Here is an 18,260-nt window from a genome sequence, read left to right on the forward strand (position 1 = left end):
AGAAAGTAATTATATGTTCTGAAGTAAATGTATGTATATAAGCTTTTTTTGTTCTTAATTATTATACATATTATTAGGTGGTGAATTTTTAATGGTTAATATATAGTTTTCACCGGAATATCACCCGATATGATCCACCCAATTCACCCACGGGTGGCGGATGGACGAAAAGCGGGTGATGAGTAAAGCGGGTGAAGGATGGATTGGGTGAAGCGGATAGATGTTGGTGATGCTCCACCCGATCCAAATCTCACCCATTTCCATCCCTACTTCCAGGAGACTCTTAGTCGTAATTGGTCTAACATCAACACCATCTGCTATAAAGAAAACACAGTTGTAAATTGCCTTGGCAAGATATCTCAACATAGGTGGTAAAACGAGAAAAGCACTGGATAAAGCGAGTAGAGCACTCTGCCCTTTCGTTATCTATTCATGTGTATTTTGTTCGTTTAATATATGTAATTGTAATGGTCTATAAAATCCCTACTATTGTTGTAGACTTTACTGTGTAGTTGTGTGAAAGTCTTTATTTTAGCAAATTTCAGCGTGTGAAATAAATAAATAAATAAAGAGTGTTACGTTCTTTTTGATCCAAACTAGAACCACAAAACGATATTGGACGGTATCAACAATTATCCAAATCAAAATGTTACTATTACACTAGATTTATTTCAAATTGCTATTTACGGTTATTATTTGCATGATATTAACACTACAAGAAATTGTCCTATTAACGACGGGAAATTCCGTCGCGAAATACCAATAATCGTTGATTAACGACGGGATTTCCTGTCGCGAACCCGTCATAAAAGGGGGCCGTCGTTAATAGAAATCCCTGTCGTAAATTCGTCGTAAACCCGTCGTAAAAGACATTTGCGACGGTTATTCCCGTCATTGTTTGGTTGTTAGCCCCGTCGAAAAAGGCTTTTGCAACGGGATTTTTGACTCGTCGTAATTAGGTTGTCGTTAAAGATACAAATTCTTGTAGTGTAAAAAAAATGTGTAAAAAGATAAGTAGGCCGTGAGTTTAATAAAATATGGATAAAGTAAGAGATAGAGTGTAAAAAGGTGGGTGGGTGTATGAAAAAAATAATAGTACAAGAGAAAATAGGTGAAAAAATGTAAAATTTGTGGGGTAAGGCGGGTAAAAATGATACATTTTTATGTCTAAAAATAAAATAAAAAATGTAAAAAAACATAATGAAACGGAATAAAAAGAAAATTGTAAAGATTCTTATGAAACGGATTTTGTACATAATACGGAGTACTACACTTACACAAGAATGGCGTGGTAGCCACAAAACATGTGTTGATACGTAGATTCTAAAAGTTGATCAACTTTGTCAATAACACAGGGAAGAATCTCTTGATTTAGACGGGGTGGAAAGAATTAACTTCATTGTAGGGATCATAAAACAAACAAAAAAATTCCATTTTTATTGTAAGTGTGGTTTTCCCTTATGATCGATAACAAAAATGAACAAACAAAGTGGTACATGAAGGAATATATTCTTGGTCCCCTTCCCACTTCAATTCCCAGATTCGTTACTCTCTATATATATCATTGTTACATAGACCAATAATCTACACCGTACCCACATCAATTCATTGCACTAATTGAACTTTAGAATTATTGCAAGCTAAGTTCAGTTCCGACCCATCTTCAAAATCTGAGAGAATGGCTCAACTCCAGGTGTATGATTTTTCTTTTTTAATCTTACTTCATTTGTGTTTTTAATTAATAATGTTTAAATAGTTCTAAATTAATATTCTCCAATCCTTATATACACACTACAAAAATTTGTATCTTTTATGACAACCTAATAACAACAGGTAAAAATCCCGTCACAAAAGGGCTTTTGCGACGGGGATAACAACCCAAAATAGACGGGAACAACCGTCGCAAATGTCTTTTACAACGGGTTAACGACGGGATTTTCCATTAACGATGACCCCTTTTAATGACGGGTTTGCGACGGAAAATCCCGTCGTTAATCAACCATTATTGATTTTTAACGACGGAATATTTCCCGTCGTTAATAGTACAATTTCTTACCGTGATAGTTACGGAGTAAATTTTCATTGTTGTTGCAGAAGTACGGACCATATGGTAGTAAAGACGCCGAAGAAAACTTTTCCGTTCAGCTAGAAGATGGTCAAGAGATAAGAGAAATAATAATAAGGCATGGATTCATTGTGGATGCAATTGGGTTCACCATTAGTGGTCAAGGAACCAGCATGTATGGTGGCAAAGGTGGAAATGAATCCAAGGTCATACATAAATATATGCATGCGCATATATAAAACTTCAAACCTAGCTTTAATTTATACTACGTATTACCTTTTTTTTTACTTGAGATTTCCAATCATAATGTATGTGTTACTTCATTTTATTATGAAGATTGTGCTCAAATTAGGTGAATTCGTAACTGGAATCAGTGGACAATCTGGAGATACGAATAAGATATCCAAATTGAGGATCCATACTAGTTTGAATAAGCGTGGATATGGTCCATTTGGCTACACACAATTAACCAAAAACGTTTCCAACTTTTCATCTCCAGTAGAGAAAGGCAGCAATGTTGTTGGATTCTTTGGAAGTGCACTTGATAACAACCTTGTTTCCATTGGAGTCTATGTTGAAAAGGTAACATCTATGATTCCATTTTTTTAACACACACACGAAGATACCATATATTGTCATACCCATGTAAAAAAGGGAATGAAATGAAATAGAAAGTAAGAGACCACTTAAATGAATTGCCATATATACAGTCAACGTTTGTATAAATACAGTCATTGTTGTATTAAAATGTGTTATTATTGTCACTTACTTTATTTGATTTTCAACATATTTGGTAAAAGTATTATTTTACCCCTGAGTATGGGCATTTTGCAACTGTCTAACAACAGTGTATCACTCCTCGCGTGAATGTCAACTAATTGCAACAAGAAAATAACATATGAAATACTTCGTATTAGTTACCGACGTAGGATTTAATAATTACTTGTACTACCTCTGTTTCTGTAAGATTTTTACGTCTTGAAATACTTATTCAATTAAAGTATAATTTTTTTTACCATATATTAAAACGTTATCATGTACGATTCTATTATATTATTCTCGATATGTATTTTTAGAATGTCATACGTAGTACTCTGTAGTTCATTTTGTTTTTAAGTTGTTTGTATTATACTACTGTATTATTAATATCTAATTAATCAATATTTCATTTATGTACAAAATAGGACTGCGGATGCAACAACTAATGCCACCGATGAAGCAAGTTGGATTTTGTGGCCTGCATGCTGCCCAAACTTTAGCCTCATGCTCGTTATCAAACACTAAATGTATTTCCCTTTTATGTTGAATAAGCCACATGCATGTATTCTAAAGTGGCCCGTCAAGTATTATCGTGTATTCGTAACACTTAACATTGTTTACTGTTGTTTAATTATTATGTTTTATTCCTGTTTCATCTATATTACTCCCTTCGTATTTTACAAAGAAAAATATTTTTCTTTAAACGATCGTATTTTTAAAAGAGATTTCAACATCTTTATTGGTGATCCATAAACCTTTATGTAAATTTGAATGGGACGTTTAAGGACAAATTGATCGATTAGGGGCATATCCACATAAAGACTCCTATCAAATTTCAAGAGAACTTCACTCCAAAATGATCATTAACCAAAGAAGGATACGGGAACAAGGTGATGGGTCAATATTGTACCGACCCTCCCACTTTCCGTCCCTATTCCGATTCGTAAAATTATTGGGAAATGTAACACTATGCCTACATACATTATTTAGGATCCTTAATTAAATAACTAAGTTAGTTCACTAATCATGTAAACTAATTACGATGATCACTTTGAGTTAAAGTTCAATTAACAACCTAGAAACAAATTAAACATTACCTTCTTTAGGCGTGATTGCAATTAATAGATCTTTGTTAGCAATTAAAAAGGTGATTATGCACAATTAAGAATGATGCAGAAACATGATATATGACATGCATAAATAAAAGCGATAAGTTAAGTATATTAATCATGCCAATCGTGCATAATTAATTAACTTAGCCTACAAAAAAAAATCAAAGGTTAATATAAACAATTAATTACAAATAAATGAAAATATAAACATAAAAGAATTAAGTATGCTTCGAATATTAATTCGAACTAGCCACGAATGCGAGCGACAAAGTGGGAGTTTACGTCGAGTCTGGCGAAGCAAACCAAGGCCATCGTAATGCGCCAAACCTGGCTTGCCGCTTTAGAGGCCAGCGGGCCTCGCTGGATCAACTAGTAACCGGCAAACACATCTTGGTCCTGTTGGGATTTAATGCTAACCAAATAAATAAAAGCGGAAAACATCCATGCAAGATCCAGAATCACATGCAAATGTATAGATTCAACGATACATGTGTTAGATGCGTGTACTCCCACTAGCTCTACGGACACGAACGAGAACTCTACTTGTAGTTCCTCTATAATATTCAACCGATACGTTCAGATCCGCCTTGATCTGATAGCTTAGACCTTCCAAAAGATTGTTTAGCTTTTAGGAAAATATTCAACTTGGAGGCACGAGAGAATTAAGATTCTAAATGTGTCTCTAGCTAGGGTTGAGAGTGGGTAGTGTATGGAAAATGGTGAATTAGGTTATTAGAATAACCTAGGGAGTATATGCGTACTAACCGACCACAGAACATAAGCCATGGTCGGCCAACATACACACATGCGCGCACGGCCCGCACGCCACTGGGCCTTGGGCCGCGCGGTCATAAGCTCATTTTGGATGAGAAATGAGGGAGTTATAACTATTTTACGAGAAGTTATCCTGAAGCCGGGGAGGTTCGGCTGAACCTGTTTGAGGTTCGACCAAAGCTGTTGGAAGTTCGGCCGAACCCATTGATGGTTCGACCGAACATGAAAAGAGTCGGTAGCTTTGAGACTTTGGAGGTTCGGCCAAACCTGCTGGAAGTTTGCCCGAACCCTTTGATGGTTTCACCGAACAAGAAAAGAATCAGTAGCTTAGAGATTTTGGAGGTTCGGACGAACTTTGGGTTGGTTCGACCGATCCTGTTATAGGTTCGACCGAACCCTGCGGGTGAATTGTTTTGTTCTCTGCAAGCTTCAATCGACGTGGCATTTTCTTGTCACTTAGATTGTTTTGATGTCTAACACTATAGATACCAAATGTAATGAGTTTTTGAGTTTTTCAGTAGTAAGAGAGAGAAACACAAGTAAGGTTGAAACCCTAGTTCTAAGCATACATAAAATTCTCTCTTCTTCACCTTTGAGAATTCTTTTTTGTAATTCTTATTGAAGAGTAATACAAGCTCCAAACCCTCCCCTAGTGGATGTAGCACATTAACGAGTGAACCACCTTAAATCTTTGTGTGTGTTTTAATTTCTTCATTTATTTATTCTCATTATTTTCAACATCAAATTATCATAAGAGGGTCCTTTTCATTTCGTAACAATTACTTTTTGTTTGGCATGATTTTCAATGTCCTGAAATGTATTGTTATAAATTTTAAGTACTCCATAAAAGTTTTGTTATTTGGGTAACCATATATACCAAAAACGCAGTTTACGCAGTTCAAGCGGTAATCAATATTAACACCACGGTAATGATTCACAAAAAATTTAAACAAAAATATTAGATAAACAAACTGAAACATAATTTGATACGGTCAACTACACATGAACACTCCTATGCCATGTGTACATATCATGTGCAAATGTAATTATAAGTTAGTCCTATATTGAATAAATAAATAAAACGCTACGCCTACCATTCATCATTGACTTTGGGATTAAGCTTGTAAATAATCTAAACTGTTGCTATTACGGAAAAAAAAAAACATTTCAAAAGAATAGAAAAACTCACATTCGAACTCCACCCATTAAGAAATGTTTGATAGTGACTCAAACGAATACCTACTTATAATAGGTGCTGGGGAAAAACAAATAATTAATTGTTGAGTTGACCTAGGCTATACAAACTAGATCATGTTCAATTCAACATTTTTTTTAGTACAAATTAAAGGGCGGCATGTTCTAAAGTTCAACTTAGCTAGTGGCTACAGCCACAGGCCAGCCAGTGTTACATAACGCATTCTATTATTCAATGTATTTATCGTACACTATGCTAAGTAATCGTATAGAATAGTCCATCTTCTTATTAATAATTCTTGTATGTCAATGATAAAATGCTATTACACGTACATACATCGATTGTCTTTCTCATCCTCAGCTAGTTGCAACCATTGATCGTCTTCCATTCCATACTTAATTGATCAAAACATCATCTCCTTAATTACAAGCTTCATCGCACCGAGCAGGAAATGACAAACGTACGTACTAGCTCTCTAATCACATATTTTACAAGTATATTGTTTTGAAATTGCATCAAAATATATGTTTGGATGAGATTTGTTTTCAATTGTTTTTAGCCTTTTCCTTCATTTCTTTTTAATTTTTGCTTTTATTTTGGGTTTTCTAGTGGTCCATTAAGCTTGAAGACGGTGAAAAGATCACGAAAGTTTTGATTAATCATGGATACATCGTTGACGGAATCGGGTTTGAAATAGCTGATGTGAATGGGAAAACCAAGGTTATGTCGTTTACAGGCCCCGGAGGATCACCTTCTGAGGTAATCATATTAATTAGCTGAATCTATGTTAGAATAATGTCTTGAATCGGTCAAGTCCTTTACTGCAACGCCCCAGCACGGGGATCTCGTATTCTGGACTAGGGTTATCAGTTTTGAGCCTATTTTCTGGGTTTTTCTGCATCTGTGTAGAGAGTACTATATAAACTCTCTAGGTCATAACCTAGTTGTATTCTGTAATCTGTACTCCTCAAGATCAATAAATCTTTCCTCCCCTCTGTCTGTGGACGTAGCTAACACATTGTTAGTGAACCACGTTAAATTCTCTGCGTTCTTTATTACGTTCTTTATTCTTTCTTTGCATCTGTTATAACAATCTACATTTATAGAATATAGTATATTTTTTTTTAATTACAACAATAGAATTTATAGTGGTCGTATTAAAAAAAAGAAAGAAGAAAAATTGTTTTCTTGTTTGTAGAGTCCTCACCAAACAAAAATCACTTAATTATGCACCCTTCCTTATTTTTGTTCTTGGTTTTTGTTTATTTAAAACTAATTAACACAAAGATAAATAAATATGGAAACAAAAGAAAATAATCTTAGTTTTTTGTTACGAAATTCTCATCAACGATCAAATAATTAAGGGTGATGATAAAGGTCGCAAGTTGCGACAACATTTTTGTTGTCGCAATCTTATGTGTCGGAATTTAATTGGTACATAAAGGCGCCACGTAGACTATGAGTCATCATAATATTTTTACTATCAATGCAAAAATTTTACTATGAAAATATATAAATAAGGTAATCGATATAAAAAAAGAAACAAATTAGAATATTAGGATTTTCCTACCTTTATTTTAAACATGTATAATAGGATATATAAATTAAATATTTTAGATTCCAATTTAAATCATGACACATAAGCATGCCTTGTTTTCATTGTAACACGGCTTAAAGGTCGCATGTTGCGACCTTTATCATTTTTGAATAATTAATATGTACTAATAAAAAGAAAGATGTAGAACGAAATAGGTTGTGAATATCAGCCCTTTGAAATATTTCGATTTTTTGCAAGGATCTGACAGGCAGTCTAATTATTTTCCATTGATGTTCACTTGATCATGTGGAAATATGTAATGCAGATACCGTTGAGCTCGAATGAATTTATAACCCTTATTAGCGGAACGTTCGGTGAGTACTCAGGCCAGACATGCATCACCACAATGAAGATACATACCAATTTACGACCAGATGGTTACGGCCCGTATGGTCGGGCTGAGGAGGCCCAAGATGTAACGCCTTTTTCAACTTCACTTCCGTTGGATGGTTCTATTATTGTTGGGTTTCTCGGATCCAGTGGAGAATATCTAAATTCAATTGCAATTTATACTGGGGTAAGAAACATATTCCCTACTTCTTTTACTTATGATAAAATGAGTTGATTTCATTGTCAACTACCTTTTTTTTTTTTTTTTTACTTATATACTTCGTATGATAAAGGTCGCAATATGCGACCTTTAAGACGTGTCACAATGATGATATGACATGCTTATGTGCCATGATTTAAATGGAAACTAAAATATTTAACTTATATAACCTAATATACATGTTTTAAAAAAAGGTAGGTATTTCTGCCCGAGAAACTACAAAGATAATATTTTGGGAATTAGCTTAACTGATGACGTGTTTGACCGTTATCTCTTTATAGTCGACCACCTGTATTATCGTTATGCGGTCTTTGTATATGTCGGAGGAACCTTCGTATAATGATTAAATTAAAGGAAAATTTGGTAATATTAATCCAACCTTTTGCCGATTTTCTTTTATTAAGCCCACCTACGACATATTTTTTAATAATCCCACCTTTACCACCCAACGTCTTTTATTGGGCCCAACACGTCATAAACCTATTGTCAGCGGTAATATATCCCTACGTGGAAGTACTCTCTCTAGATGTATTCAGTCATCATCATCAATTCATCACCATCTCGATGATTTTTTCACCAGTTATCGGTCACTTAAGCCCAATAAAAGTCGTTGGGTAGTAAAGGTGGGATTATTAAAAAATATGTCGTAGGTGGGATTAATAAAAGAAAACCGGCCAAAGGTTGGATTAATATTACCAAATTTTCCTAAATTAAATCGGTGATTGTTAAGTGAGGAGAACTAGAGAGAGAGTAACTTATTTGCTTTTTTTAAGTAATGATTAGATGTCTTTTTAAATAATTACAACAGAGTATTTATATGATTATACGGGGGTAATTATGTAATTACGTATAATTCTAATTAATAGCTGCCCTCCTTGATTCTGGAGACTTCAAGGGCATTTTAGTCATTTTATATCGAGTTGGGCTGACCATGTATATGGGCCCAAACAGTAGGAAAATCTTAATATTCTAATTTGTTTCCCTATTTATGTCGACTACCTTATTTACGTATTTTCATTGTAAAAATATTGCATTTATAGTAAAAAAAAAATCTGATGACGCATAGCCTATGTGGCGCCTATATAATTAAACTCCGCCACATAAGATTGAGACAACTAAATGTTGTCGCAAGTTGCGACCTTTATCATCACCCTATATATATTATTGTTTTGTTCATATATATGATTTGAGAATAGAGATTCACTCGTTGTAATCTATTATGTAATCAGTAACTTTTCGGTAGGACCGCCTTACAGGCGCGTGTAGGAAAGACCAGGTGAGAAAGTCACGCGCGCGTGGTCTCACGCGCGGTATAAGTAACCTTTTTTTCTCTCTCCTCTCATTTTCTGCAAACCCATCTCTAAACTCTCTCGCTCAGTCTCTCACCTCCAAAGCTCTCCGTCTCTCTCTCTCCTCCAAAACCCGGACACGCCGTCAACTCCCATCGTCATGGTCACCTCCTTGCCGCCGCCATCTCATCCTCACCGTCCCATCCTTGCCGCCGTTGTCTCCTCCTCACCGTCCCATCCTTGCAGCCGTCGTCATCCCCTCTTCGCCGTCCCTTCCAAAACCCTAGAAACTCTCATTCTCCTTCCTCAATCTCCTGCTACCTGGGTCACTCCATTTTCTACATGGATTCCGACTAGCCTGGTCACCTCATCGTCTCAGCCGCCTTATTTTGTAGATCGGAGAATTTTGTTTTCGAATTAGTGATGTGATTTAGTATTGTTTTGTGGTTTTGATTGCGTATGAAAGGCTTCGTGCAAGGACTAGGAGGTAGAGAAGAGGTGACGATCTCATACCGAATTGGTGAAAGAAGGAGACAGGCCGGCGGTTCATACAAAATCGGGGTCGTTGGCTAATGGATGCGACGCGAAGGAAGAACTGCTGCACAAGGATGGCTGGGGACCTGGGCTGCGGTTTTGGTCGCAAGTGTGTGGAGTTGCGGTGGTGGGCTTGTGGCGCTGACAGTCGTGGCCAACGTTGGCAGTGGAACGGAGTGGCTAGGGTTTAGATTAATGACTATGTAAATTTATTTGATATATTTGTTTTAGTCAAGATTAATTTTGTTTTAGTTAAGAATGGATTTGAATTAGTTAAGAATATTTTGGGTTTAGTTACCATTAAGTTTGTCTTATTTAAGAATTATTTTTGGTTTATAAATGAATTAGTTACAATTCAAAAAATAGTTGAGGGTTTATGTGAATTAGTTATGGGTTTATATGAATGATAAGTAGAATAGTTAAGGGTTTATATGAATTAGTTATGATTTTTTGTAAACAAATTACGATAAAACACAAATAGTTGTGCTTTATGATGAAAAAGTTATGCTTTTATATAAATTAGTTTTAATATAATATAAATAGTTATACTTATAAACTGAATAGTACGGAGTATAAAAATCCATTTTAGTTAAAAATAATTTTGTTTTACTTGTGTGTTTTTTAGTTCTAGATTTTTTTAAAATTTTATTTTAACAATTTATGAGTTTTAGTTAAGCTTTTTCATAATTTTAGTTACGATTTTCTTGGTTTTAGTTAAGATTTTTTAATTGGTCTCATTGCTTAACTATTTCGTTCCATTGCTTTAACTAATCCGTTCCATTGCTTAACTAATTGTTTTACTTTCTTAACTAATTAGTTCCATTCTAATTCGATCCATTTCTTAACTAATTCGTTCAATTTCTTAACTAATAAGTTACAATGCTTAACTAATTGAATTAATTGTTTCCATTGCTTTAAATAATTCGTTCTATTGCTTTAATTAATTGGTTTCATTGTTTAACTAATTCGTTCAATTTCTTAACTAATTGGTTCCAATGCTTAACTAATTGAATTAATTGGTTCCATTGCGTTAACTAATTCATTCTATTGCTTAATTAATTAGTTTCATTGCTTAACTAATTGAGTTTTAGGCTTAACTAATTGGTTCAATTTCTTAACTAATTCGTTCCATTGCTTAACTAATTGAGTTTTAGGCTTAACTAATTGGTTCAGTTTCTTAACTAATTCGTTCCATTGCTTAACTAATTGGTTCAGTTTCTTAACTAATTCGTCCCATAGCTTAATTAATTGAGTTTTAGGCTTAACTAATTAGTTTCATTGCTTAACTAATTGAGTTTTAGGCTTAACTAATGGGTTGAATTTCTTAACTAATTGGTTCCAATGCTTAACTAATTGAATTAATTGGTTCCATTACGTTAACTAATTCGTTCTATTGCTTAATTAATTAGTTTCATTGCTTAACTAATTGAGTTTTAGGTTTAACTGGTTGAATTTCAGGCTTAGCAAATACTTTCTTTATATCTGCTTAACTAATTGGCCGGTTTGATTCTTAACTAATAGGTTTTAGTGCTTAACTAATTGGTTTCAGTGCTTAACTAATTGATTCCATTGCTTAACTAATTTGTTATGTTGCTTTAACTAAATTGTTCAATTGCTTAACTAATTGATTTAATCAATTACTTTACTAATTGAATTTCAGGCTTAACTAATTAGTTACATTGCTTAACTAATTGGTTTAATTAATTCACTAATTAGTTATATTGCATAACTAATTGGTTTCGTTGCTAAATAACTGAATTTCAAGCTCAACAAATTGAATTCACTGCTTAACTAATTGAATTTCCGACTTAACAAATATTTTCTTTATATTTGTAAACTTCTTCGTTTCATTGCTTAACTAATTGGTCTTAATGCTTAAATAATTGATTTTAATGCTTAACGAATTTGTTCCATTGCTTAACTAATTGAATTTCAGATCAACGAAATGAATTTCACGAAATCATAACAAAAACTCCGAAAATCTTAACTAAAAACAATTTATTCTCAACTAAAACCACATTATCTTAACTACAACTGAATTATTCTTTTGAAAAAAAAATCTTAACTAAATATAACAAATGTGTAACTAAAATGAATTTATTCTTAACTAAAACCTATATAATCATGACTAATATAAATGAAACAAAATTGTTACAATACAGATTTGGATACTAATAATTACATTTCTTTTCAATTTTGCCGCCCTGCCCTGTCTTACTCCTCTCCATGCCGCCTAGAAACACGGCAGCGAAGCACCACCAAAGCACTTCCTCTGCGTGTGCTCACCATATCACCAACAACAACACATAACCAACAGCAATTCACAATCGCATCAACTCTAGCAGCCACCGGAATGACAACCAGCACAGCACGCCTAGTGGCGCAAGCCTAGCGTCACCACACAAACCTTGAGGTGCTTCTGTAGCTGCCTCTCCGTCAGTTTATCGCAACTAGCTCCACCAGCAGTAGCATAGCACCTAAAAAACACCGCATTTACAACATGTTCAATCAATTAATGTAAAACACACATTTAAAAAAACAAAATCAATAGAAATGAAATCAGGAGGTTCATTCGACAATACGAAAAACACCAGAGAAATCAAAATCAGGAGCTTCATCCAACATGACGGAAACACTAGAGAAATCAAAATCAAGAGGTTCACATTGTTTCCCTAACAAAAAGACACAATGCGTAGAAGTTCAACAACATCCAAGTGAACAATGACCTGCGGATTCAAAAATCACAAACACCTGAATCGATCACAGCACCACTAATTCAAACGAAATTGCATAAAAGAAATCGCATAAAAATGATTTAAAAAGCTCAAAAATAAAAAACCTAAAAAAACATCATCGATTCACCTAAATTGTAAAATCAACCAATTAATCAACAAATAAATAAAAAAACTGAAACAAAAACCAAAAGTCATGAGATGAAGGAGTTAACTGAGTTCTTTGAGGCTTTTCCGTCGGGGGACAACTCGCCACCATCGACTAGGAATTGGCGACGCCGCTGCTCAGAAGAATTGACAACGCCGCTGCTCAAACAAATTGGCGACGCCAATCTCCTTGGTTCGAACCCCGACCAAAAACTAAAGAAACATCTACGACAGCGGGCAACAAGCGGCGACGACCGATGTTCCTTGTTCTCCTTCTGGAGAGGTGAGGAGTTGATGGCGGTGGCGAATTGGAACATCGAGGAGGCTTTGGCCGGTGTTAGGCTTTAGCAAAGAGGCGGACGGAGGAGAGAGAAAGAGATCAGAGAGTTTAGAGGAGAGAGGGGGAGGAGAGAGATACGGATTAGGTTTTGAAATGGATGAAATTTTGTTTTTTATGCGACCCGAAATTAAATCAGACCCATATCCGTCTGTGTGTGACCCGCGAAAATATCCAAGTATAAGTTGGTCTTTCCTGTAAGACCGCCTTATACAAAAGTTTGTATTATGTAATTTAAAGCATACTACCTACGCTTCAAATTGATCTTTACATTTTCCATTCTAGTCCGTTTTAATCCGTTTCATAATATTCTTTACACTTTATTTTATTCTATATTTGGACAGAAAAATTCATTATTTTACCCCTCTTAGTAATATATAACATAATATATGTAGAAAACAAGTGTTTCCACGACCCGACCACCATCACCTAATGTCCCTCTGGATGAAAGATTAAATACAATTTATATTTATCTAATGAAAGGCATATTTTTGTTAACAAGAAATGACATTTTTATTTTTGGCTAAATGACATTGTTATTTAATAAAACACAAATTAAAGATCGTCTAACACTTAATTTATTGTCACCTATCTCACACATATCATTTACCCATTGATCTCTTACCCGCATTCGTCGTAGGGCACCGCATACATGATTATTAAGTAATTGTAAGACGATCTGATAGGAAACTATTTGTTGATCTAATAGGGTTCCATTAGAATTGTTTTTCTTCTTCTGTCATTCGCTTTTGTAAGTGTTAGAATAATGCCTTGAATCGGTCAAACCTCTTACTGCAACGCCCCAACACGGGGATCTCGCTGCGCGGTTAGCGAGTCGGGGTCAAGGGGCAACGCCCCTGGTTTAGGGGTTTGGGGACGCAACGTAGTCTCCGACGGGGGTTCGGTATCTGTTATTCTGGACTAGGGTTATCTGTTTTAGGCTATTTTCTGGGCTTTTCCGCATCTGTCTAGAGAGTAGTATATAAACTCTCTAGGTCATAACCTAGTTGTATTCTTTAATCTGTACTCCTCAAGATCAATAAAACTTTCATCCCCTCTGCCTGTGGACGTAGCTAACACATTGTTAGTAAACCACGTTAAATCTCTGTGTTCTTTATTACGTTATTTAATCTTTCTTTGAATCCGTTATAACAGTAAGAGCTAGCATGTAATAATTATTTATTTTGATTGAAGCAGAGTCAAAGTATTGAGAAGTACGGGCCTTTTGGCTATCAACGCGGGCAACCATGGTCACTTTTGCTAGAGCCAGGTGAAAATTTAAGTGAAATAATCATAAGGACTGGCGCAATCGTTGATTCAATTGCGTTTGTCACAACAAAGCCTGGAAAATTTGGGTGGACCGCCACTCATCGGAAGTTTGGCGGCGATAGCGGAAATGCTGAACACAAGGTCACAATTTTAGTTGCATTCATTTGAAAATCAACTTATTATAGCTTAATGATCCAATAATAATTGAGATGTAAAAGTTGATCTTAAAAAGGTATATATATATATTGTCACATTTTTCAAAAGAAAAACTCAACTATATCTAGGACAGTTTGATATACTAGCTTTCTGTCCTTTTTTTTTGTCATCCAAGTTGATTATAATTGGCAAATGTAATACAGATTACACTTCAATGTGACGAGTATATAACAAATATAAGTGGTACAATTGGAGAATGGCACACAAATTGTGACTTGACCAAGTTAAAGATCCATACTAATTTGTTTCAAGATGGTCATGGACCTTATGGAGGAGGACCGTACACCGACTATTTGTCTGATTTTTGCTCACGAGTACCATCAAGTGGTCGTGTTGTTGGATTTTTTGGGACACTAGAGAACAATTACGTTGAGTCTATTGGACTCTACGTCAAAAAGGTACTCCCTCTAATATTTTTGGTTCGGTTGTCTTGTTTGCATTTTTTTTTTTTTTTGCATTGGTTACGCACAAGGCATGACAATTGGTATAACACGTTCATGTGAAGCTAACTAATACATTTTATTTGGTTTTTATATCCGATAATTAATCAGGATTGCTAATGATCTCAACTTCTTGCGAACGGATACTGGATCAAGTCTTTGGCAGGGTACCTTAATTAATTACCATCTTCTTTCAGTAAAAAGTCCAATTCGATCTCAAGCTAAGTAATGTTTATGTATAAATGAGCTTATGTGCTTCACGTTGATCAATTATGTATGTGCAGTGGAATATCTTTGTTTTCAATAAGCATCATGTACAGATGTAATGTCCGTTCAAGTGTGGCTTCTAATCATGAATTTGTGACAAATACGGCTCAAAAGTGTTGTGTTCTAATTCTAACATTTCAACCTCCACAAATATATAGTACATCATATTTAACCTAAAGGGGATAAATAGCGAACTTAACATAATCTACAATATATTAACGCAATATACTCTGTACTCCGTATATACATTATCGTAACATCCCTCCTCAAGGTGAAGCATGAAGATCTCGAATGTCCATCTTGTCAAGAAAAAACTCAAATCGATCCTTTCCAAACGCTTTGGTGAAAATATCTGCTAATTGTACCTTCGTCGATACATACGACGGACAAATAATTCCCTCCTTAATCAAATCACGAATAAAATGACATTCTGATTCAATATGTTTCGTCCTCTCATGAAACACCAGATTCTGAGCAATATGCAAAGCAGACTGACTATCACAAAACACACTCATACCTTGTTTTGTGGGCGACTCACAAATCCTGTAGTAGTTGCTTCAACCACTTTAACTCACACGTCAATGCTGCCATCGAACGAGAAACGGTATGTTATTTCTTAGTCTTCCAAGAAATAGGAGACAAACCTAGCAACACAAACCATGCATCCAATCAACGAATGATGTGTCAATAATTTTTATCTAGCTTCATAGTTTCTACAAAACAATTAGTAACAGAAAAATACAGAACTTGATTAGTTATTACAGAGTAATTAATAAACAATTATGAAAATATTAAACATGAATAAAAAGGATAGGTATAAAAACCTTAAAATGAAATGCTAGATTGAGATCCACCAAATATGTGATAATCGTAAGATCGTAATTATAAAAGAAAGTGACACTATATTTGTATAGCTAGTAGCTACTAGTATACAATTACAATCAATAATAATGTTAAATGCTCTTTAAAGTAAATGTATAAAAATGGTCATACATTAGAGATCAAATGAAGGGAGAACTAAACATCTATTGTGTTTTGAGGGATTAGGATGGAGAGAGGCTTAAGTTTATAAGTAAACAAATGCTACTTATCTTTGGCTTTTTGAGAGGTGATTGAAGTGAAATATGGGTAAATTGATTTTCTCCCCAAAATTAGCTTATTATAAATTATGATAACAATAATTATGAAAATGATTGAATTTATTTAATTTATTCCAAATTGGAAATTCTGATTTAATTTAGGGAAAGATTTGTTATTAATTCAATTGTGAGAGATGGTATAATAGAATATTCTATAAAGGCCACTAAAACATCATTTACCATAATGACCTCAAGAGTTACGACCCTTATAGAATAGAGAGTAATTTAAATTCAGGTTTTTATGTTGGATTAATGGGAATTATTATTTGTTTAGAGATGTACATACGAGATACTGCCTCCGCTCCTGGAAGTTTTTTACGGTTTCCGTTTTAATTTGTTCCTGAAAGTTTTATACACTCTACTTTATTCCATTGTTACTCTCATTTGGCCCACCATAAATCATCCATTCACACTACTTTAATATTAATTTTCATCCACACACATTGTTGGACAATTTATAGCCACTCATTTTCCATTTGTTACTCAACCATCACAATATCACCAAAATTTCTTAATTACCGTACAAATAATAAGCATAAAGATCATTTAGGAACGGAGGTAGTTCCACATTACATTACAACTATAAAGCCTAAAATTCAAAATTAGGGTTATTTCAACTATGCGAAAGAAACAACAATAACGTCTTGGCATAATTAATACTAAAGATACGTACCTAATATGTCACAGGTTCGAATCAAGTAACAGTATACTTGTTAGTGCTACAAATTTTGGGATATTAGTTTGATATTTCCACAAGTATCTAATTTGATAATTGGATATTTATCCGGAACTTGATGAATGAAAATATTTGAAAATCTTTAGTGAATAAATCATGTGTTTGAGGGTTTATTGGAGTACAAGTTCAGAACCAACTCAGCAACACACAAGATCAAGACCAAGCCAACAACAAAGCTCAGTTGATCACTGCACTGCTGACTTGTTTACTGACACTTGAAGATAATAGTACACGGATTGCTGATTTGTCATAAGCTCATACAGATTGAGAGTCTCACATTAATAAAAGAGGAGAGAGTTAATCCCTTAATAAGGCCAAGGGTGTAACACCCTAATAATTCCTTGCTTTTATAAAACCATTTTCCAACTTAAAAATAAAGGAATTACTAAAGCATTACCGCCACCGTGATAACGGTTAAGGCTATTACCAGAATTACGCAGCGGAAATTAATGTCAACTAACTTTTAAAAACATAATTAATGAAATATTGAGGCCTCCTACAATTTGGAACCATAATGGCCCAAAAACCAAAGTATAAATAGTTCAACAATTTCAAACATAATTAAAGTATACTAAATAGTTCAAAATACAAAAACATGCAACTCTCTCGAGCATCCCAAGCCACATGATTCCGATCAACCAACCTGCTATATTATTCTACTCCCCATCAATGCAAGTGCAAATGATAGATCATCATAGGGTCATTAAGGCAAAGGCCATGACCAAAAACACACAAAGCACGTAGTCAGCAAAAGCTGAGTACTTACAAGTATAGAGTGAAATGGAACTAAAACATGCATCACTCACTAAGTACTAATCAACATGCAAAAGCCATATAGTAATAAACAATCAATCATGAATACAAGACTCGACTCTTGACTCGACTCTTGACTCATAATTCAATTAGAATAAGCTTCGAACGGGCCAAAAGAAAGTTCCATAAAGGAAAGGTGATGGGAGCCAACCATACACCAAATAATAAATAATAAAATCGGGCCATACCGAGTGTCGGGCCATACCGACGGAATTACTGCGCATATTATAAATGAAACAACGTCTTGTATCATTTGTAGGAGTACGAGCTTTCCGGCAAGACTCCCCCC

The 18,260-nt window shown here is 34.6% G+C and overlaps 2 protein-coding genes across 2 annotated transcripts; both read left to right on the forward strand.

Moving 5' to 3' along the window:
* The first annotated feature begins 1,537 nt into the window (after positions 1-1,537).
* LOC110800159 (protein GOS9) lies at positions 1,538-3,483 on the forward strand. The gene is made up of 4 exons (XM_022005450.2): positions 1,538-1,693; positions 2,095-2,271; positions 2,402-2,647; positions 3,250-3,483. Exons 1-4 carry the CDS (start codon positions 1,679-1,681, stop codon positions 3,268-3,270), a joined length of 459 nt encoding a protein of 152 aa, XP_021861142.1. The 5' UTR covers positions 1,538-1,678; the 3' UTR covers positions 3,271-3,483.
* Positions 3,484-6,097: 2,614 nt separating this feature from the next.
* On the forward strand, positions 6,098-15,396 carry LOC110800164 (agglutinin-like). The gene is made up of 6 exons (XM_022005454.2): positions 6,098-6,365; positions 6,515-6,664; positions 7,768-8,019; positions 14,289-14,501; positions 14,720-14,974; positions 15,128-15,396. Exons 1-6 carry the CDS (start codon positions 6,357-6,359, stop codon positions 15,134-15,136), a joined length of 888 nt encoding a protein of 295 aa, XP_021861146.1. The 5' UTR covers positions 6,098-6,356; the 3' UTR covers positions 15,137-15,396.
* The last annotated feature ends 2,864 nt before the right edge of the window (positions 15,397-18,260 follow it).

Source organism: Spinacia oleracea, chromosome 4 (assembly GCF_020520425.1).
Source record: "Spinacia oleracea cultivar Varoflay chromosome 4, BTI_SOV_V1, whole genome shotgun sequence".
Lineage (NCBI taxonomy): Eukaryota > Viridiplantae > Streptophyta > Magnoliopsida > Caryophyllales > Amaranthaceae > Spinacia > Spinacia oleracea.